At 31.4% G+C, this 24,634-nt stretch overlaps 2 protein-coding genes across 2 annotated transcripts; both read left to right on the top strand.

The window, feature by feature from the left end:
- Window positions 1–1,086: 1,086 nt before the first annotated feature.
- On the top strand, window positions 1,087–2,939 carry HELRODRAFT_163497 (hypothetical protein; the record flags this gene model as incomplete). The annotated part of the gene is made up of 6 exons (XM_009027350.1): window positions 1,087–1,126; window positions 1,281–1,468; window positions 1,730–1,771; window positions 2,047–2,205; window positions 2,379–2,504; window positions 2,637–2,939. The coding sequence occupies 6 exons, from the start codon at window positions 1,087–1,089 to the stop codon at window positions 2,937–2,939; spliced, it is 858 nt and encodes a 285-aa protein (XP_009025598.1).
- A 13,937-nt stretch (window positions 2,940–16,876) lies between these two features.
- Window positions 16,877–23,023, top strand: HELRODRAFT_189237 (hypothetical protein). The gene is made up of 4 exons (XM_009027349.1): window positions 16,877–17,074; window positions 17,352–17,840; window positions 18,921–19,061; window positions 22,575–23,023. The coding sequence occupies exons 2-4, from the start codon at window positions 17,555–17,557 to the stop codon at window positions 22,778–22,780; spliced, it is 633 nt and encodes a 210-aa protein (XP_009025597.1). The 5' UTR covers window positions 16,877–17,074; window positions 17,352–17,554; the 3' UTR covers window positions 22,781–23,023.
- Window positions 23,024–24,634: the final 1,611 nt, after the last annotated feature.

Genomic DNA, 24,634 nt, shown 5'->3' with positions numbered 1-24,634 from the left:
TCAATCAAGTAATATGATAGCAACAACAGCATTTATACATTTGATTTTACGTGCCTTAATTCATTTGAGAGTTTAACAAGAAAAGTAATTGACTTTTAAAAAATCTGAATTAGAATATTCAAGGTTATAATTTGACTTCTCATCAATTAGTTTGACAAATCAAATTGTATAATAGAAACTGGTATAGCTTCTGTTCAAGGAAATAACGTACTATACCTACGAATCACAAGATTTTAGCTATGCACATTTACAGCTAAAATTAACCACAAGTGTCCTTTATTGATATTTTAATAAAACACAATTAATCACAATTCTTATTTTGCCAAAAATCACAATTATTTTGAAAATCTCCATTAACCAGAAATCAAATATACTTTACTCAGTCGAGAGCTGCAATAAATTTGGTCAAAAATCACTAAACAACTATTAATCGAACGAATTTCCTCAGCATGTTTTTGATTAGAAATACACACAAAAATGCCATAAAGATATTTATACGATACGAAGGTTAATATTCTGCCAAAAATAAAGTCCATGCGTCATTTTTCCATAAAATCGTGAATTGAAATTTGATTTCTCACCTGAAATTGAACATACATCTCTGTACTAGCTTATATATTGGAATATTTGAAACGTGCGTTGAGCACGTAGTATGTGCTGTATGGGTAAAGTGTATGCGTATATGTGTATGTGTGTATTTTTGTTTCTGTATGTGTGTGTGCTTATATACGTGTGTGTAGGCTTGTGTCTGTGTAAATTTCACTGCATGCAATAGTGTACACTTCAAAACGATTGTACGGCATTTGCGAGCAATTAACGACGAAATCGAGGATGACATGCAGCGCGTGTGAAACTTTCTTCAATTTCAATGCAGTCAGCCTAACAATGTTTGTTTGGGCTAGTCGTTTGTGGAGTAGCGGATGACAAACAGATAAAGTCTATTTTCTTACTTTGTGAAAAACTTTGTGAAATCCAAAAACAATACAATCTTATTAATCAGCTATTTATTTGAATTATTCCATTTATTCATATTAAAATATTATAAATAATATTTTTTTCGTTTAGCGTTTTAAAACTTTTTTCGAAATGAAAGCTGTTAGCCTTTATGAAAAGGAAAGTTTCAAAGGTAATTAACCAGTAATGAATTATTTACCATTTTTTATACATAAACTTTTGAATATAAAAAGAAAATATTCACCATTAATTTATTTATCATTAATTTATATCTTTTCACTTTTCTACTTATGAAAAATTACATTATTTTTTTACTTATCTGCCAGGGGAGACCAGCCACCCGCGCTGGCTCAAGAGGTCAGGATTCTTGGCCATCATCCTTTCCATCGTCATCATCGTTCTGGGAGTGACCAACACCATGTTGGCTGCCATGAGAATGGAACCTATGACCTCCCTATCTTACTACCCCATCAACTTCGCCTACGTTGCTGCTGGCATCTGGACTCCTCTTACGGTTTGTGAAAGTGTTAGGAATGTGCAAATTTTATGTCTGAATGTTAAGACAACATTATTTCATAATACTTAGTAGTGTTTTACTTACATTTAAGCTCTTTTTATGTAAAATGTTGCCTGGCCAATGTTGGATGTCAATTCCACACAGGCGAAATTTAGCGAAATTGTATTTGATTTCAGTTCGGTATCATTTGGTATACTTATTTTTTGAGTTAGGCTTCATAACGTTTAATGGTTTGTACTTTAAAAAAACATTCAACAGGCATTTTTAACTGGCTTGTTTGCAGTCGGCGCTGGGGGGTTGGTCAGTGGCTCCGTGAGTTGTTTGTTTTTTGAAAATTTTAAATTAAATCCTTCTTGATAAAATTAATTTTTGCTTTTAGCAACAAAAATTTCATTGAAAAACTAAAAAAACGTTAACCATTAACATCAACTCCACTTAACTAACTTTGCAACTTCTTTACAAAACGTTTTAAATTATTAACAACAATACATTTTCTGAATAAAAAATGAAATTTTGTAGCAACGACAGCAATATAACCCACTACCACAAAAACAACCTCACTAACTCATCAACAGAAGTTCAGACTTGCCCTAACCTCGCTACTTGCATGCACTATCTTCCTACCTATCCTCATAGCAATCTCTTCCGTTGAGATCAGACAGCTTCTCGTTATGGCCTCCTACGTGAGGGAATTTTTTCCAAATTTATTGAATTTAAAATTACGTATATATAAGGTTTATTAATCTTTTAATATTCTGAAATAACTTTTCACAAAATTTTAGTTACTTAACTGTATATCTATTTTTTTTTATAATAATGAAAAACGTTCAGCATAATTTAAAAATATTTGTCTTCTTGCTTTTTTCAAAATGTAACGTCCACCACATTAAATGACCTGACTCCACAGGACCTGACGAAAACTCCTCAAAGATACGCCATTGTGGTCAGCATCCTTGCTATCGCCGTCGTCCTATTCCTCGTCTGCCTCTCCATCATGGTCATCGTCTTCTTCTGTACCCTGGCCACTGACGAGGTCAATTCGGCTTTTAAATTCAACTTTGGGAAATGTTCCCTTTGGAAAAAAATTAACGTTGACGCGTTTAAAAAAAATTATGTTATAATTTTATTAAATAACAACTGCAAATTTATACATTTTTGTCAACAGGATGAACTGAATTTGACTCAAGAAACCAGCAACCCTTCAGACAGCCAGGATGTTTCCGTCCTTCCGATAACATCACACACATTGTCGCCATTTGCATATACACCCTTTCCCACACCACCGAAATTGATGGCAAGAGCAGCTCCCTCCAATTACGCGGTAACTCCAACCACGCAAACGGACTACAAAGTGGTCCAACTAGTTCCCAACAGCTACCCTGCTACGCCAGTTTCTCCAAACTACATGGTCTCCAACATGCCCCTCGCCTACCAAAATGCAGCCGGTTTGAAGGTTTACATGCAGTGAGGAAATGTGGAATTTTTTTCCAGTCGATAGGATAGATGGTGTTTTTGATTTTTTGCCTGTTTTCCGTGCTACTCGTTACAAATTGCAACTTACAGCAATCCGGTGATTAAAATAAATTGTAACTGATAATTTAAATACTTTTAAATACAAGCCAATAAGACTTTGAAAGGTTTTGTTGGTCAGACGCTTAATATGCCCTTGAATTATTTTGATTTCGTTTCGTTAATTAACTTTACCAGACACAATTCAAACCTTGCTAAAAAAATGTTGATTGATTTGCTATCTGTTTAGCTTTTTGTATTGAGAATCATATTGTAAAACATTCATTTTTAACTTTTATTGAAAAATTTTCGTTGTTTTTTGGTAGATTTGGTAGGTTGATGCAATAAAATTTGGAAAAAATAATTGAAGGACAAACATTGATGTTTAAACATTCATTCAAGAAAAACCAGCAAAAATTTTAAACCGCAAAAGTATAACATCCAAAGGAACTGACAACATTAAGCACACAAATTTATTTTTCATTTTGTCGGTTAGAGACTTCTATGTGGAACATTAACTCAAAATTGTGCACTGGCAGCTTCTTAAACGAAACCAAATAAAATTAAACAAATCTCTTCAAACGGTAATTAAATCAAACGAAATCGTCTTATTTTTAAAGAAAATCAATAAAAACAAGTCTTAACAATTTGCAAACAAAAAAATTTCTGCCAAAAACATTTATTGTTACTTGTTGATAAATCTCTAGTTGGGTAGTTTAGCCCCCAACTTTATAAACATTCATTTAAATTTAAGCTGTGTCGGTCTTATTAAAGAATCTGGTTATTTTTATAGCACTAACTGCTTATTATTGTCATCATCGGTTTGTTTGATTAATAGTGATTTAAATATAATTATAATAAAATATTTATATTAACGACACAAAAAATCAATAATGAAACTTACTTATAGTGCAACAACACTTCAAACTACTAACATTTAAACACACATAATATGGCAAACACAGATATTCCAAAAAAAAATCATTATAGATCTCTTTGCGTGCACCGGGATAAAATCATGTACAACTAACAACACACAGCCCGTTAAAATGTATTTAAGATGAGACGAGACGAGCGTAGCATGCAATCTCACCAGCCAGTTAGTTATATATAAATCAATAGAAGTTAGGCAAAATGTTTAGAATATTTTAACGGAGGAATAAATAAATAAAACTTTTTATCTTATAAACTTGAATCTGGCTGAAGAGAAGTTGATAAAATAGAGAGTAAAATTGAATAAAGAAAAGGAATGGAGATATTGTTGAATGAAATGTCTAAACTAAAACATGATTTTGAAATGAAAATTGTCAGAATTCTGTGACATATTTGTTTCAACTATGAAGATTTTTTAAAAGTATTCTAAAATATATATTCAAGGCCAATCTTATGATGAAGACGAGACTCTCACCAACACAAAACTAAAATAATGATCAACTCTCGGAACTACGTAACGTAAACTGTTAGGACGTGCGTGTGTGCGTGTGTATGTGCGTGTGTGTGCATGCGTATGCACACAACTTAACATAAACAACCACAAATACACATACACATACAAACATGCATACATAGATATACGTATCTATCCACTTGAAAAAACTTCCTTAACCATCTTCCCTTTTGGCATCATTTCAACGAGTTCATCGAAGCACATAGCAATTTGTTCGCATTTAAAATAAACTGTACTGTTGTAAAGTGTATGCTATGTATGTCTGGATTTGGGTGTGCATATGTGTTTCTGGTTGTATAGATAGTTTTATTGTAGATTTGCCGTGTGTATGCGTTTATACGTGTGTTGTACGGTGGGAATTATTTGATTCTTCATCTGATGCTGTCATATTGTCATGTTATTCTGGTATGAATGTTTGTCTGTGTAAATGTTAGAAAAGAATATTATTACAATTAATGACACCAAATTTATATAAATTTTTCATCTTGAGTAATTTAAACTTAATTTTAATTTATTTCACATGTTACAATAGCCTTAATCATCGTCTTGACTGATTGGAGGGATTATCTTAATTATCATAACCATCAACACATCATCATCATCGTCGTCGTCATCATTGTAGCATCATCATCATAGTAGCCGTTGTTACTATTATTATCACTACTCATTATCATTAACATCATTTTAATTTATTGTAACTATCATCATCATCGACAACATCATCATCAAATTTGTTGCTACTATCATCATCATCTACAACAACAACAACAACATCATCATCGCCATCATCAACAACAACAGCATCATCATCGTCATCATCATCATCATCAACAACATCATCATCATCGTCATCATTATCAACAACATCATCAACAAAAACATCATCATCAACAACCTTGTAGTGCACTCACACCATGATATGAGAAAATCCAAATGATGCAAAACTGATAGGAGAAAAAAAAGTATTAAAGATAGAAATTGAGTCAAATAAAGAGAGAGAAAGAGAGAGAGAGAGAGAAAGAGAGAGAGAGAGAGAGAAAGAGAGAGAGAGAGAAATTAAGAAAAACGATACAGAAAGTTTGAAAAAGATGAAGAAAAAGTGAGTGAGAGAGAGAGAGAGGGGGGAGGAAAAAATGAATAAAAATAAAGTCAGAGAGCGAGAGAGAAACAAGATGAAAAAACAATTAAGAGGAAAAGCCTTGGAAAGTCACATTTCAATCTGTGTTACGTGGGCTATATGTCTGAGCTGAAGTTGCACCGAAAGATATAAAAAAAAAATGATACACATTTCAATATTAACATTCATATCCAGACCTAGTTGTAAGATGAACGCATGTACGATATCTGTAGTACATACATACATTATATACCTTATATACTATAGATATTTTCCTTATTAAGTCATTTATTTATTAACATATCATTTATATTTATATCTATTTATTCATTTAAACATCTATATCTGATATTTTTTATTAAGATGTTTAAATTTAAACACAAAATCTAAACAGATAAGGATGCTTATATATAAAAGTCTGTGTGTGTATGTGTGTATTTGTGTGTGTTTGTGTGTGTGTGTGTGGTGTGTGTATGTGCGTGCGTGTGTGTGCACGTGTTTCTCTGTGTGTGTACAACATTCCCTATGCGTTAATATGTTTCGTATTAAGTAGAATAACTCGACGACTGTATGGCGCGAAGAACTGAATGTAAAAATTATAATAATGATGAAGAGGATGATGTTGAGGATGATGGTGATAATGATGACTGAAAGGATGATGATGAGGAAGAGGAGGATGAGGAGGATATAGATAGATGGCGGTTACAACCACAAGTTGATAATGATCATGATGATGGTGATGATGATGAAAAGAATAGATAGAAAGAACTTAGAAGCGTAGTAGAGTGATAGCATTGCCTTGTGTGTTCATCATCCATTCGTTGGTTGTATGTTATTTAGTTGGAAGGTTGTGTTGCTGACTTTGTTGGCTGTTAACGTTGTTGTTTTGCTTGTTACATTTAACTGGTTCACAGGTACGTTTGTGTGTGGCTTGTTTGTTTGTTTGTTCTTTCGTTCGTTCGTTTGTATGTACATTGTTAGTTAATTTAATTACCCATTATATTTCTGTATTCGTTAATTGAGTTTTAATACTTTTACAACTTGTTAATTTATTGTTTGCTCGACTCATGTTGTATGTATATTTTTCATTGGAACATTGACAGTTAATTTCTCAGGTCAAAACGTCAGTCGGGTTAGTTTAAAGTTTAAACTTAGTAACTACTAGTCATAGGAAGGTGCGATACATTTACTAGTAAATACTTAAAATAGCATCTGTGTTAATCACTATATTAATATAATATATAGAACAGACTTAAATCTTCATTATTATTGTTTTTATTATTTTTTATTGTTATTGTTATTATTGTTGTTGTTGTTGTTGTTGTTGTTGTCGTCGTCTTCGTCGTCGTTGTTGTTACTGCTGTCGTTGTTATTATTGTTTATTTATTGTTATCAACATAATCAATATTGTAATTATTATTAAAAGCACTGAATAAATAAATAAGTGCTGACATAACTAATGTTTAATATGTTTACAGAAAGGAATTCAATTAACTCTAATATATTTGTGTATTTATTTACTACAATTATTTTATAAATGTATTACAGGACCATCAAACAAGAAACACACAATGCATGCATATAAATGGACTTGATAAATAATAATTAACCAGGCAATTCATATTTTTTTTTTAAATATCAATTGAACAATTATAAGACAAACGTTAAATATGTCTAGAGATAATTTATTTGATAAATAAATAAACAATCATTTTATTTAGATGGCTTGTGCAATTACTCGAGCTGTTTAAATTTAACTACTCGTTTTTTCTACTACTACTACTGCTACTGCTACCGCTACTGCTACTACTACTACTACTACTACTACTACTACTACTACTACTACTACTACTACTACTACTACTACGTCGACAAAGAAGACGACTATGACGACTGCAGCATCGTCATCTTTATTACCATCATATTCTCATTGTCGTCATCATCATCATTATTATTGTCACTAAGGTAACATCTATTCTCTTTCACATTCCTCATTTTCATCATCATCTCTATCATCATCATCTCAACTCTAATCACCATGTTTCTCTTCTATTTATTACCATCATGCCGTCGTTATCATTGTTAGTTTAATAACTTGAATAATTTAGTAGAACAGATAGCGAAGGATGCTAAATCTTTTTACATAAAACAGAAACAGACGTTCAGCAACCGGTTATTTATTAATAGGAAATGTTAAAATTTATATTTCGATGGACTAGCAGAGCTAATAAACACTTTTTGCTTTTATATTTACTTTTTAGGAATATGATTTTATATTAATTAATTGATTAATTGAGTAATTTATGGTAATAATAGGGTATTTATTAAGTGCAGTTTATAAAACACTTGAATATTAATCTTCTAGTTTTGAAGTCAGTTTTCGAACCGTGCCATCGCGTTATAGTCGACATGGCATTTCTGTCTTTGCTGTATACTTGTGTGTGTGTGCGTGCGTGTGTGTGTGTGCCTGCTTGTACGTGTGTGTATGTTTATTACACGTTGAACATTTTAGATAGTGACTTGAAAGTTTTAAAATATTTCGCTTTCCATCATGTTTATGCTATCCCTATCTATCTATCTACCCAGCCACAGGCATACAAACATTCGCGCACATAGCAGGCATGCATGCATCACTGAGTGTGGTGTTGCACTTCAGCAGACATCTTCACATATCAGACAGACACATAATTCACCAAAGACATAAATTTCATTTACCATAGTTTAGCACTGGAGGTCATGTTTTAATTGTTTTTTTCTATTATCTGGATTAGAACTATGCAATGAATCGATTTTCATATTTTGAAACCCCCTGAAAATTTTCGCCAGGGACGCTTCTTCACCCACCACTAGTTCCGGGCCTGCCTCGTATGTGCTACAATTATCTTTTCTCAATAATGTTTTACACTTTTTACAAAATTTAAATTAAATGTTTGAGATTGATGAGCTAAACAGAGCGAAGATATTCATTTAAAAAGATGAATAATTGAATAAAACGACAATGGAATTTGAAGGAAATTTCATTTGAAGTCTCGCCTGTCGTATCGCATTACAAACTCGCATTTAAAACTGCCTCATTTTCCAACATTATTTCGTATCATTTAGATCCACGATTTTAATCCATCTCAGCGTTTGCTACTCTTTTCAACATAACAATAAGTTACGAACAGACAAATACCAGATAAAATTATAATGCATTTATCCCAATACAAAACTATACAATCATACACGTTTTAGTCATACACCATCAGAATCTTTCCAAACAGCATCAGACAAATTAGCATACAAATTAGCTTAATTCCAACAAAGACATTATAAACACGAAAACAACAAAAACAAAACTCAGTTCCATCACAACGTCATAAAAATTATTTTATCTCCCATAAAGAATGGCGGTAGGTTGATGGAGCACCGTGCTAAAATATTCGTAATGTTGGTTAGCTTTTGCACATCATAGAAACCATATGTAAATGAATTATGCTGTATAACTTTTGTGTACGTGTTTGTTTGTGTGTGTGTGTCTGTGTGTGTCTGTGTGTGTGGTGTATGTGTGTGTGTGTTATGTGCACTAAACGTATACATTGGAAGCTTTGCAAACATTACTGTTTTTATGTGTGCTAATGCTGTCTATTAATATTACATAGCAGACTCTACTCTTTGCGCCATGTTATGTTCGCTTGTTCGTCATTTACAGTTGGAAATGTTTACGTTAGGAAGAGTGTTAGAGGCTCTCTAATTATTTTTCTTTGTTATCAAGTGGCAAACAGGTTTAAAATAAGATTAATTTGCTTTTTGTTTGTTTGAAAAGTTGGAAATCAAATGAACAATATAACAAATGAACGCTAGCATGCGTGCAAACATATAGGCACAGCAGAAACATTAAAAATTTTTAGTGGGTGTATATATAATTAACGCTATTTTCGTAGAAAAAAAACTATAAGAATGTTTGAAAACTTTAGCAGAGCAGGATTGCTGAAAAATTTTCGTTTAAGTTAAACGAATTTAAACGATCGATGTTTTTTACTCTTATCAAAAAATTTCGACATGTTTTTGTTATGTAAATCTACAAAAAATTAAAGACATCCGGAGTCTTCATTGAAGTATTGAAGACCTTAAAACAGCAATAAACGTCTTCATACATTTGTTTCTAAAAGCCAAAATGCTATCAACTCTTCGCAGCAAAAACTAAATGATTTCAATTAGATGTCTGTACGTAGCATCTTTGGAAATGTTGACGGAAAAGTTTTTGCGAAATACATAAAAAAAGACACAACAAAGTAAAATAACATCACAACATTTAAAAAAAATGTATATGCACATAATACACACACACACACACACAGACACACACACACAGACACACACAACACACACACACTCACATGTTGGAAATTTAGAGTACAACAACATCAACTGAATCAGTGTTATTTATTTTATACCCTTCATTATACCATATTTATCGTACGCATATTGTCAAGCTTCTTCTTCACATAGCTGCTATCTCATTGTCTTGCTAACTGGCGTCTCTTTTAGAAATTATTCAGAGATTTCTACATAACGTCATGTCTGTCTAATAATAATTAAAAGTACACCAATGTGCGGTGAATACGTTGTGTACGTGTATGTACAGTACAATCGCACAGGCATGTGTGCGCGTATGCAAGCGATATTATATACCTCATTAAGTTGCAAAGTCAGTGGACAAATACTGATATTTGATTTACTGATATTGGCGTTTTTCGACAGAGCGTTATTCCAATTAGGACTGTTACCAACAAAAGCGTTGAACATGTGCGATTTAAAATATAAAGAATAATGATAAGAGAATATAAACTTTTATGTGTATCGGATATCATTTAGTAATTTGTACAAAGTAAGAGTTATAATACTGATATTAAGGAGTCTTTGTAATAATAAATAGTAATACTAAAAATAAATAAGCATAGTCATTTAAAATTGTGAAAGCCTGATGTTAATACGACTGTCTGTAGTGTTTGCACGTTCCAATTGGACATACGAAACTAGATAGATGGATGACTGGATGTGGATGGATGAGATGAAGAAGAAATGTGCGAATGCCTCAGTTGATGGATGGTATAAATGAGATGAGCTATGTGGATTACTCATGTGTTATATATGTTTGTGTGTGTTATCTATTAAGTCAGCTGCGAAGAACGAATTAAACATAATATTATCACTACATAACGTTGTTTCTGAGTTTGAAAGTTTTAAAAAGTTTTATTCAATACAAATTTTTATCATTAAAACACAAGATTCGAATTTTATTTTGGTTCAGTTGGTTTTCCATTTCTGCTGGAGTCGTTTTGTTTCTTAAATCTGAATTGAAAAGGTTTTTCGATTTTTTTTCTCAAGAATTTTATTATTTTAGTGAATTTTTATTTGTTTATTTATTTATTAAACATTAACAAATATTGTTAAATTTAATGAATTATTATTGAATTATGGAAAATTAACAAAACATTAGTAAATGACTAAATGCCATTGTGTTTTTTGCTTGGTTGATGTGCTGAATTAACTAACGAACTAACTATTCTGCTGTTTGTTTAATTTACTATTATTATTATTTGTACTATTTGTAGTACTATTATTAATATTATAAATAGTAGAAGTAATTTTTGTTCGTTCCTCTTTAAAAATAACTTATCAGAGAGTATCAACAACAATCAGAGAGTTAAGAAACCTTTTCATGAGTTCAGACGTTTCGAAAAATCGATGGTGAATGATCCACTTTTAATTTTACCATGGAAGGATGAACTATTTTTGTAAGGATTGAAAGACTAAGCCCTAACTCTCATTTGTTTGTTAGGGTGATTACTTTTTACAGTGTAGATTTAAACATCTAAACATATAGAATTGAAATATTTTAATAGGCTAGCAAAGGCTGCCTAAACTTCACCAACAAAATTTTTACTCGGATTATAAAGTTTCTTCAATTTAACTTCATTTCTTTTACTATTTTGTTGCTTAAATTTCTATATTTAAACATCAGCTATGACGGTCTTTTTTCTTATCTCAATCAGTTAGGGTCATTTTTAACGTCACTAACTTTGTCATTTGACAATGATTAACAAGTTTGAAATTAACAATTCTAATTTTCAACAATGTTACCATGGTTATTGATTGCACTGAAGACAACGTGGACGAATAACACAAAAGAATTATTAAATTTCCTAAATAAAATGTTTTTTAAATAGAATACTAATTTCAAAAATAATTTACTTAAATGGTTCGACGTAGCGACTAAATGTGATTGCAATTGAGATTACCGATTATTTAAACATTGATCAGTTCCATTTTTAACTAAGTCGTTGCAAGACAAAAAATAATTTCGCGAACACAAATAAGTGTTTAAAAAACTAAAAAATAAAACAGAAAAAAAAGATTATCTTCTTGCATTTTTGCATTTGGGTATATTTAGTTGAAGAAAAAACGAGCCAAAGAAAACAAGTTATATGATGTAATTGTTTTGTTAATATTGTTCATACATACCCTGATACCCTGCACTGTACATGCCCTATATGTGTGTGTTTGGGGTTGTGTATTTGTGTGTGTGTATGTGTGTGGTGTGTGTGTGTGTTGTGAATTTTCTATATGCATCTAATGATACAATGTAAATTTGTCAAATCAAATTTATAGTTATGAAATATTATTTTTGAGTTGTTTAAAAACGTTTAAAATCTTACGAAATTTATCTCTTTGCAAACTCCAACGAGATGTATAAATCTTTTGATCTCATGTGCATAAATTTCAACTTCAGAACATCAAAACTATTGAATTGCTCCATCCATTCCACTCGCACACCTCATTGTTCATGCTATAAATATTCAATCAAGAATTCTTTTGATTCCATAGAGCAAATTTATTTGAATTTAAATTATAGTTATATTAAAACAACATTCTGAGTGTGCATCAAATTAGAATGTTAAAAACTTTTCTAAGAATATTTCAAACAAGTTTCACAACTTCATAAGGTCGATATCCGTATTAATTAAATTGAAAGCAGTAGCGCCACAAACCACTAAACATCACACAGCTCCAGCAAAACACACACATACACATATACAAAGTAATAAACACACCGACACACACACACATACACACACGCTTAAACGCTGTATTGGGAGAGTTAATTATCTCCTAAATGTGATATATTATCTCTATAGTGTAATTGTGGCTCAATGACTTTAAGATTGCGGTCTGATAGCAAACAACTAAATGAATATATATGCACTTTATAATAGAATGGACCAACAAGTTTTGATTTTATTTCTCTTCTATTATTCTTCAAAAAATCAGGATCTGACAGATGCAGAAATTTAAAATGAAGTATATAGGAAAAAAAATTGTGTATATCCTGTTACACTATAATCAACTAATCAACCTACACACACACATTCACACACACACACACACACACACATACACACACACATATATATATACTCATAGACACACACCACACACACACACATACCACACACACACACACACACGCACACACACACACACACACACACACATATATATATATATATATATATATATATATATATATATATATATATATATATATATACACACACACATACACACTCATACACTCCTAAATATATAAACATATACATTGTACATATTATTAGTTAATAGTGCAAAAACACAGATATAAACTAACATACAAATACTCAAAAATCTCCAAAAAAGCAGAATTACACACAAAGACATTCACACGTGTACAGGCAAATATGAACGATAGGTATTTATTGGTTTATCAAAAGAGTTTGATTGGATTCATGATTGCCTTTCCTGTCATTACATTACATCGCCTGGTTAGGTCGTGTCACGTGTGTTCTCTTCTTTAATCTCTCTCTCTCTCTCTCTCTCTCTCTCTCTCTCTCTCGGTTCGTCAATTTATCCATTCATCCATCTATCTATCTATTCTTTTGTCTACTGATTTATCTATTAATTCGTTTGGCCATCTAACTGCCCGTATAATGTATATTCATCTACCCATCTGTACATCCATTCATTTACCAATCTATCTACCATTCATTCATTCATTTAATTAATTAATTAATTAATATCAACAGTAGTAGTAGTAGTGTAGTAGTAGTAGTAGTAGTAGTAGTAGTAGTAGTAGTAGTAGTAGTAATGACAATAATAATAATAACAGTAGTAGTAGCAGCAGTAGTAGTAGTAGTTGTTGTTGTTGTAATAGCAATGTAATAGTAATGCATGTAGTACTTGTTGCGATTTTAGTTAATAAAATTTATTAATTCATTATCAACCTTCTCAATTCTTAGTCACGTTCCTCATAGTAATTATTTGCATATATATAAATATCATGGAATTCTATATCTTATCTATCTGTCTTGGGCGTTTTACGTGTAAGAGAAGGAATGCAATGTACCCACTATGTCGGTGCTTTTTCTTGTGAAATTAATTTAAGATTTATTTATTTGAATAGCAAACTGGTTAGGTGATTAATTAGTTAAACATTTATTTAATTAAATATTAAATTACAAGTTGAAAAGAAGGCATGACGACGACGATGATGTTGATTCAGATTCTTCCACCAATCACAACGCAATAAGACTTACGATGAATAAATAGTTTTTATGTTTTGGTTTTTTTTTTAATAAATTTTCATCTTGGTAAAAACATGATTTTTTTTTGTATGCTATACATTTAAGAACGTTCCTTAGTGTGGATATTTTGCAAAAGTATTTTTATATTATAACAAGTTTACTTGCAAAGGTCAAATATGTTCCATATTTGATAATTACCACAGACAGATACATTTAAACAGTGTTAGTGACAAACGAAATATAGAGATATATGATGAGCCATGATGAATCTTGGGGACTTAGGGTGAATTTTGGTGATTTTTCGTAAATTTTGAACTAACAGCCTTGAGATGAAAAACTAAAAAACCTCGTTCTGAAATAGATATCAAACAAATGTCACAGTTAGAATAGCATTTGTTCAGCAAATCGCAACACATCACTGCACAATCGAAACAACCTCTTAGGCACCCACAAATTACATGTGTGTGTGTGTGTGTGTGTGTGTGGTGTATGTGTGTGTGTTTGGTGTGTGTGATCTAAATCATTTTAAAAATGTTGTTTATCTATTGTTTATAACTAAAATTAGGGCACATGGTCAATTCTAAGAGTTGGAATGGTTATTCATGGTTAATTAATCATCGTTTATGTAACATGCACAAACACACACACACACACAACCAAACAAACACAAACTCACACATGCACACACACATATAAATATACAATAAATGTTTAAGTTATGCAGGTATCTTAGTGAGGTAATGATGTCTGGTGAACTTTTCTGATGGTCGGGAGTTTTATGCTTTTGTGTTGTTGTGATGATGTGATGTTGTGTTGATGTGATGTTGTGTTGATGTGATGTTGTGTTGATGTGATGATGTGTTGATTAGAGGATGTCAAGATGTGTTGTGATGTCTTTTGTGTGATTGTTTTGATTTTAGCTGATGTCACTGAAATGTCATGTTGAAATGTCGCTGTTACTAAAATGCTATATTATTGCTATTTATTTGCATCTTTGTAATCGTTCAAGCATTATTTTTATCTTTCAAATTTTTTTTCTCCTTAAATGACGTAACTATTTTGTTTAAAAATACTTCAACTGTTTTGAACATCTTGGCCAATTAAAACAAGAACAAGCACTTGTAAAAAAATTAATAGCTATAGATAAGCAACCTCAGAATAAATAATATCACCAAAATCACCATTAGTATTTTCATTACTAACGTTTTCATCATCAGTGTTAACATTTTCATCATCAGTGTTAACATTTTCATCATCATTGTTATCATTTATATCATCATTGTTAACGGTTTAAAAGGCCGTTACACAAACGGATCTGATCCTACCCAGAAGCACAAGCAGACACACATGAATGAATCGTATCAGTTATTCCATCGTATCAGTTATTCCATCTTTAGTTGTGTACATTGCATTCCACGATGTTCACTTGAGTTTACCCTAGATTGTACACCAAAACGTACTCTACTTAGTAAACAGAGATGTACACTAATTATTCTTTTTTAAGTGTCGTGCATATGTTGTATGTTATTTGTTACGATACACATAGCACGAATGTATAACCAATGCAACATGTATTACATAAATATCTGCTAACGTTGAATTTGGCTCGGAATAGTTTTTTCTAACTTTTAGCTGTCCCGATATAAATTTTAAAAACAGAAGCCTGGCTGTCTGCATATTTTGCGAAATTTAAATGTTTGTACGGCATCTACTTAGTGAACGTTTTCACTTTTCACTGTTTACTTTTTACTGAAATTCTTGTTGTTTCGGTTGTATTGAAAATAATATTAATTCTCTAATTCTAGTCTCAAAAACGTCTTTCTAATTCCTACACGGATAAAAATTTATATAGTAAATATAACCACAACTTATTCGTGTGGTGTCTGTCTGTTTCGTGTGCATGTGCCGCCGATGCTATGGGGTATGATTGTTTCAAATTACAGTGCAAGTATTTGCACATAAAAATGCCTGTACGCATGTATGTAATGTATGTACATGATGATGGGTGTATGTATATTTAGTGAATTTTGTGTTGCGCGTACAGAATGATTTTAAACTTTTTGATGCCGAGGCTGAATGCATGCATACATACTACTAGCTTATCCAGCCAGATACATTCATGTGGAATTGAAATATACATACATAACTTTGCATGCATGTATGTATATATGTATGTCATGCATCCACTCTTTCTCTTCTTTCTCTTCTTTTTCTCTTTCTTTCTCTCTCTCTCTCTCTCTCTCTCTCTCTCTTTCTCTCTTTAAATGTATAGATAATTCATAATATATATTTATATATTTGTGGGTTATATATATATATATATATATATATATATATATATATATATATATACGCAATTTCATACATTTCATATCTGCTTCTTCTTCCAACTATTCCCAAATCCAATGATTATATGTATGCATGTGTGTATTTGTGTGTTTGTATGAATGTATATTTGTATGTATGTGTATGAATACGTACAATTGTGTATGAATGTATATATGTTTGAATAACTATATATACATATAAATATATATTTACGTGTGTGTGTGTGTGTGTGTATGCGAGGGTATATATATATAAATATATATATACATATATATACATATATATATATATATATACATATATATATATATATATATATATACCTGTGTGTGTGTGTGGGTGTGTGTGTGTGTATTTAAGTATAAATCCATATACGTATGAATGTTTGCGAGTTTGTATGAATGTATGAACTACTTGTTTTCTTTCCTTTCGTTCTTCAGATGAGTTATTAGAGAAAAATTCCTAACTACCGAAATTGCATGAAAAAAATTTTTCCACAACATGATAACAAAAATACAGCAGAATAATCTGTTGCTGTTGCTATTGTAAAAAATTAAATGTTTCAATTATTATATAGTATTGGATAACAAAAAAGGTCGGTTGGTTGTTGCTTAGTTTTTATTATCCAATCAGTTTAATTTAATATTTAATTGTCATTGTCTTAAATTAATTATTAACATGTGAAGAATTCTTTTCGGCATGAGGCTGAATTACATGAGAGCAAACCCGAGTGCGCACGTTGCTCGCTCAGCTCAAAAAATGCACTTCGTAGCTTTCTTTTCTCAAATAATTACTGTTTTCAAAAACGTTATTAGTTTTTAGAATTAATATTTTTGTCACTTATTCATAACTTTTTCAACTGTTCAAAATTTGCAGTAAGTTCTGGAATCTAGAATTCTTAATACCTTGAACGAAATATATACGTGTCCAACTCATTTTGTTCCTTTCAACACATTTCAATTGACGTTTTTCCACCAGATCAATTGAAAAAGACAAAAAGTAATAAAACCATCTCTAGAGAAACCGCGCCACTACCAACAACAACAACAGCAACAAAAACAACAATCACAGCAGCAACCATGGCACAACAGCATTGCTTGTTTGTTCTTGGGTCCTTAACCTTGACATTCGCCACAATTGCCGTCGGTGTGAGCTTCTTCGCTCCATACTGGCTCTACAACGTGCACCGACCCGCCGATGGCCACGCGACGATAGAGCAGAACCTCGACGTCACCCAGTCCTACATCGTGTATCCGGGACCGACAAATTTCAAGTACCGAGGACTTTGGGCCCAATGCTACGATACCTGTCAGTGGTTCTGGCAAAACAACTTCAAGTTGGAGCAGGAAAAGTTCATACCGCTAGGTGGGTTCGCTCTTTTGTTCATATTAGCTTTGGTTTTAATTATTGTTAACTGGTGTTAAGTGGTCTCAATTGGTTGAAAGATTAGTGATTTTAATTGCTTTTTCCTTTTTTCGGTACTCATCTTTCAGAAAAATGTATTTGTTATTTGACACTGTTTTAAGAAGAACAAACTCAAAATAAAATAAATTTATATAGATCAGGTTATTCAGTTTGGTAGTAATAGTTAACATGAGCACTTTATTAAAGAACACTAGATAATACCAATTCTATGTCATATAATGGAAAAACAGATTGATATTAAAATATTCTCATCGTGTAGTTTCCGATGGAATTTAACATCGCTACGTGTTACCTCATTATGCAAATAGGTATGCAAGTACGTAATAGTATACTCATACTGGGTATGTAATAGTAGTTATGTTGGTATGGATTATGTTTGTAGTTGACGGTGATAAAGACGATGATGACTAAACTGATGATGAACACGGTAACGATGACTAAGCATATTTAACTTTTACTAATTGACCCAGCCAATTCGCATCATGAATATTTATGAGTTCCTCTCATTTTAATGTTCGTCCCGGTAACGTTGTCAAATTTGTGGAATTAATTTGCATATTTAGTAAGGTTAAGTTTTATCGTTATACGATCACTTGTAAGGTTCCGTGTGTTGTTGTTACTGTTTCTCGTTATAATAAACTTTTGTTGTTGTTCGTTACGATCATCTTTTGTTGTTGTTGTTTTAGAATATGTTAACGTAATGTTAATGCTGTTAATTAGGCAGCGGATACAAATAGAGCACTATAAAGTACGCTAATTCACTGAATTAGTTGAGATTGAGGTAAACATGAGCCAGAGTATGTGTAGTTATTTATACAAATCTGATGTTGAAAATTATTTTTGAATGAAGATGCAGTTTACAGTAGTTATTAACATCTGGTTTAATGCATGCATTTGCCAATTCATGATTTTTTAACAATTATAATCATTTTTCAAACTAATTAATTCACAATCTCATCCATCCATTCACTAATCTGCTTACAATTAATTTATTTAAATATTCACAAATTATTCACAAAGGTTGGCACGTTGCAGTTCAAGTCCTCTACTTCCTTGGAGCCTTCCTCGTCTTCTTCTGCGAAATTATTTCCCGCCTTCAACTTTGCTGCAGAACTCGTATGTGCGTCTATCGTCTGCTTGGGTTCATACTTCTTTTTTCATGTTAGTTTTTCATATTTCAAGATTTTATATATAATTTAATTTTTATTCAGTATAACTATATTTATTTTTGAATTGTCAGTTCTAGAGTTAAGAACTTGACGATATGTGGTTAAATGTACGTCAAATTTTTATCCATATAAACAGACGAAATGCATTTGAAATTAATTTTCAAGTGGAAGATGTTAAATAATTCTTTGCCGCTACGTTTCATTATTAATTTTCAAAATTTGATAATCTGCCAATGGCATTCTATTAGAGATTCCAATGAAAAAAAATTATAAAAATCTGAAAATATATCAAACACAATTTCGAAAATGTTAGAACTAATTGTAAAGTGAATTAAAAATGTTCACGTGTGATAAGAAGAACTCATCTGGTTAACAACAACCACGTTTCTCCAAACCCTCTAGACGTGGATTTTTAAAAAAAGGTAAAAACAAAAGAAAGAAGAAGATAATTTATTTTGTTCGATGATATAAAATAACAAGATAAACATGCTGTCTGCAGTTTTTAGCTTCATTCTTCACACACAATCTTTCATTCACATCGTTCAGTGTTGTGTTTGTTATTCATCTCCAATGAAATTTGCTCGCCAGTGCTCAAGCCTTCATACATTTTTCCAATTTGACTTTATTGAAATATTATAACATTGTAAATTATCAATTATTCAATTAATTAATGATAATAATTTTGATTAGGATAGTTTCGCATAAAATTGACAGTTCAGTGAGTGATCAGCTTAAAGATTAGCCGTAAAGTTTATTTATAATACTCAGTAAGATTAGATCACCTACTAGCACAACCAAAAAATCGCAACAGCCAATAAATAATTACATAAGAATGTTTTTTCTCAAAAATATGCTGTGAAATACGTTTTCATGATTTGCTTGGAATTGATGAATAAAATATATGAAAAATTCATATGCTGCTTTGATACTATAAAATTAAATTAAGAAACCGAATCAGACGATTTTCTTTTTATCCTACACGCATAACTTCAACGTAGTGTGGTTGGTCTGTACCATTTGACGCCTAATTAAATATATCAACAATTTAACTTTAAAAAAGTTTAAAATTTTAAACTTTAGAAACACTCACAATGACAATTAATACATCAAATAAAGTTTTTTGTGTGTTTTTACGTATTCTTAGCCTTCGTTGAAACCAAATCTTCCGTTTACTCTTTATGAGTTGAAGTCAGTGGAAACAAGACAAAATTTATATGGCGAAATAAATATTATGTTGAGATAATATTAAAAAATTGAATGACAACATTAATATTATTTTTATTACTATTAATTATGTTTTTTTATACTATGAGAGTATCAATACAACACCACATTATAGCGTTAACTTATTGACATTTTAGAATCAATATTAACTTCTGCATTCTCCATCATGCCGTTCATGTTGTCGGATGGCACACACACCACACACACACACACACACACACACACACCACACACACACACACACCACACACACACACACACACACACACACATACACACACACACACATGTTTATCCTGCCTTACTTGAATGGTAAAATTGAAAAACTGAATTATTAAGAAAATGTTATAATTTAAAGTTAAAATTAATAATAAGTAGTTATCATATAAATTATTTGTACGTGTAGTTTATCACTCTAATCTAATGCATGCGTGTATGTAAGCTAGTGTTGGAGTGAGATATATAAACGTTATAATATAAAACATAAACAATAAAATTCAAAAAATAACCTAACAACATAATTAACTTCCATCTCTGATTTCTTTTATCGTTAAATCAAGTTAATACATACGCGAATACTAAATTTTTACTATAGCTACTACTACTGCTATTATTTTAATTAATACTACGTTGATTGTTGAAATTACTACTACAGCGCTTATGGTGTTTAGTACTAGGCTTGTTGTTAGTAATTTTACTATTCGTCGTTATTCATGTTGAGTATTAAGTGAGTAAGAGTTAGAATGAACTCATTATTTCTTTTAATGGAAAGGCACTCACGATCGTCAACAAACAGTTTAAAGTTTTGCTTGTTGCTACTTGTCCACGTTGCGCCATATCGTTCACACGGCCATGGCTGAACATGTTCAGAACTGCTAACAAGTTTTGTGAACATCACTCCACAAATGCATCCTTTAAACTTATAATGGAGTACGTATTTGATAGCAGTAAATGTTGTATGACATGCAGGATAATTATATTATCCTGAGATAAATTGTTTTATCTTTTTTTTTGATTTTATAAAAAGCAAATTTAAATTTAACTAAAATAAATAAACAAATATATAATTAGTTAAATATGTGTGTGTGCGTGTGTGTGTGTGTGTGGCGTGAGTGTGTGTGGGTGTGTTTGTATATACAAATCATATAAACATAAATCACATATAAACATATCATTAAAATCGTTGACAGGCATGTTTCAAACGCTTGCTTCGTGAAGGAGGCATGTCTGCCGATTCATTAATCATAATTTTCAATGTTTGAATAAAATTATCAAACGTTCTCGATTCGATTACGCTTGTAATAAAAAATGATACCGAAAAGTCAATTCTTTTCTATCCCACAATCAAAATATCCCATTTGGGATATTTATGTAATGAGTGGTTGTTGTACGCACGCACATGCCTGCATAATGGCAATCTAATCATCTATTATTCATGAATCAACGTGCCAGCAGTCACGTGAACAGAATACGTTTTGTACACTATATAATACATCGTTGGATGCAAATGTACACCAGGCAGGGCTTACAGTTTCAAGGTCCCGTGCAAGCAAAGCAGTGGAAGCCTCTGATTATTTTCTAATTATAAGGAACATTTTCAAGTCTTTTAAAAATGATATGTCAACAAATGAATATAAGACAAAATGAATATAAGATACACAGTATCTTTAATAAGTTATGCTGTAGGCATTTTAAATAATTATTGACTAATTAAAAGAAAAATTGTGTAAACAAAACTAGTTTAAACTCAGTGGCTCAACTCGATAATGCCGTGAGGACTAAAGGATGGAGAGATAGCGTTATCGCAAACTGGATGGTTGGTTGGCTGGCTGGCTGGCTGATTGGCTGATTGGCTGACTGGTTGGTTGGTAACTAATTGAGATCGACACATGACTGATAAACCTGTACGGTTGACATTATCACTATCAGCTGATTTATATGCAGTTTAACTATTTTCACGAATGTTCTTGCATGTAAAAAGGTGTTTCATATAAACAGTTGCACATCACACACACACACACATACGTACACACGCAAACATATATGCAGAACAAAATATGCTATTATTTAGGTACACTCGCACGTATACAGAAAAATATATGTATATGTCAGAACAAATCGTAAATGCACAACTTTTGTAAAAAAAATTGTATTAACTTTTTTAAAATGTACAATAGTGAAATTGTTTTTATTTTCAACTTCATAAAATCTCAAATTCCATCTACTCAATCAAAAAAAGTCAGATAGCCAATAAATATAATTTAAAATATTTTCACCCCAGTTGTGGTGCAAGCGGCAGCAGTAGCAGTATTTGGAGGGTTCGCCAACAAGGACTACGGGGCCTCGCCACTCGAGGCCACGACGACCCACTTGGGGTGGGCTTTCTGGATGACCCTGGCCGGGGGTGGATTGACCCTACTTAGCGGCGTCTACTTCCTCTTCTTGGACTGCTGCAACTACATTGATGATGAGGAATTTCTTAAATAAATTCACTGGATGTTGTCTTAATAATGATAATAATTGAGTACTTGTATTATTTCATTATGTACAATTAATGTTATTAATTTCATACGGTTATATGAATTTATGTTAAATACATAATTTGTGCTATTAAATTATATTAAATGTAAATACTTGCATTATTTTAAGAGACATTTTATTTATTTTTTTAATTTATTCTACTTTTTAGTGCGTTCTTGAAAGTTAAAATTTTCTTAATATGCATTAAAAGATGGTGAAGATGACGATGATGATTGGCTCGGTTCTAATTGTAAACAGTCTTCACCCATTTTGATGTTCTTTGCGCTTAATTGCAATTTTTAAATTATGAATATTTGAAATGACATTTATTTTTGTTTTGCATGCAAGTGTGTGTATGTTTGTTTGTTTGTGTATGTTTGTTTGTTTGTGTGTGTTTGTTTGTTTGCCTGGGTGTGTGTGTTTGTTTATGTGTGTGTTTGTTTTGCCTGGGTGTGCAGGTGTGTGTGTGTGTGTGTGTGTGTGTACAGGACAGAAAGGCAGTGTGTGGTGTGCGCTTGTTTATGTTTCATTGACTTATTAAATCTGTGTCGTGCTATGTGACATTCTGCTGATGTGTTTGCTGTCAAGTCATCTTGTAATGTTAGAGGGTTGCAAGTGTCAAATTACAAGAGCTGCAACGTTATTAAATATTAATGTTACTAAATGTTAATTTCATAAATTGACAACGTCGTTAAACTGTCATTGTTCAATATGGTACATTAGATTCAATGTTATTTAAGGACAATAGGCCTGTCTGTTCTCTGCCAGTTGGTAGATTAGGTCAAATCGATTGAGACATGCTAAGATGCATGCAATTAGGATTTTCAATTAATCAATATTTATTTAAACTAATTTAGTTTATTTTGAAATTTTTGTCACACGTATTTAATTTATACCAACAGATGCTTAATTTAAAATTAATTTTATGATTTAAATATCTTTTAGTCACGGTTTAAAATCGCAATCATTCATTTTAAATTTGAATAAGAAAAACTCAGAGATACAAAGCGATTGACTAAAAGAATTGATGAAGAAAAGAATGAGTGAGTGAATGAGTGAATTAATGAATGAATGAGTGAATAGCCTGTATGCTCATATAAAAAAGATCATAGATTAAGAAAGAGTTACTTGAAGTGGAACCAATGTATTTTAATTAAATTTAACTTATTGGAAAAATCAATTTTCCCAGCCATATGCTGCTTAGCGAAGTTTATGATGGGGTATGATGTTACTGTTTATTGAGTCCCATGCTTACTTTATTATTTCAAGTATTACTACTACTACTACTACTACTTACTACTACTACTACTACAACTAATAATAATAATAATAATACTATTCACGCTACTACTAATAGTAATAATTGATATTATATTTATATCATTATAAATGTTATTTGAAAATACTATTCAACTGAACTGATTGCCTGATATTAACCATCACATTATTAATTGATACTTGTGTAATGTATGTATGTATCATCAACACTTTTGTTAAAATAATTGTCATTATTAACATTTCAACTGGACGACTAATTTTCTAACAAAAGTTTCCTACGTTTGGAAAATAAAACATATTTATAAATAAAAAGAGCCTTACTCTGCTTTTAAAGTTTTAGACTGTACTTCTTCTGAAGCTATTTTTGCATAACGTATCAACGCTGAGAGAAAGAGAGAGAAAGAGATAGAGAGAGAGAGAGAAAGAAAGAGAGAGAGAGAGAGAGAGAGAATCATCTTTCTATATATAATACTAAGTAAGTTGACTTTTACTATACCACGTGACCATTAAATGACTTATAAAAAAATATGACAAAAACTTCGC

This window comes from Helobdella robusta (assembly GCF_000326865.2).
Source record: "Helobdella robusta unplaced genomic scaffold HELROscaffold_5, whole genome shotgun sequence".
NCBI classification, from domain to species: Eukaryota; Metazoa; Annelida; class Clitellata; order Rhynchobdellida; family Glossiphoniidae; genus Helobdella; species Helobdella robusta.
This window is presented reverse-complemented; position numbering and strand designations above follow the sequence as displayed.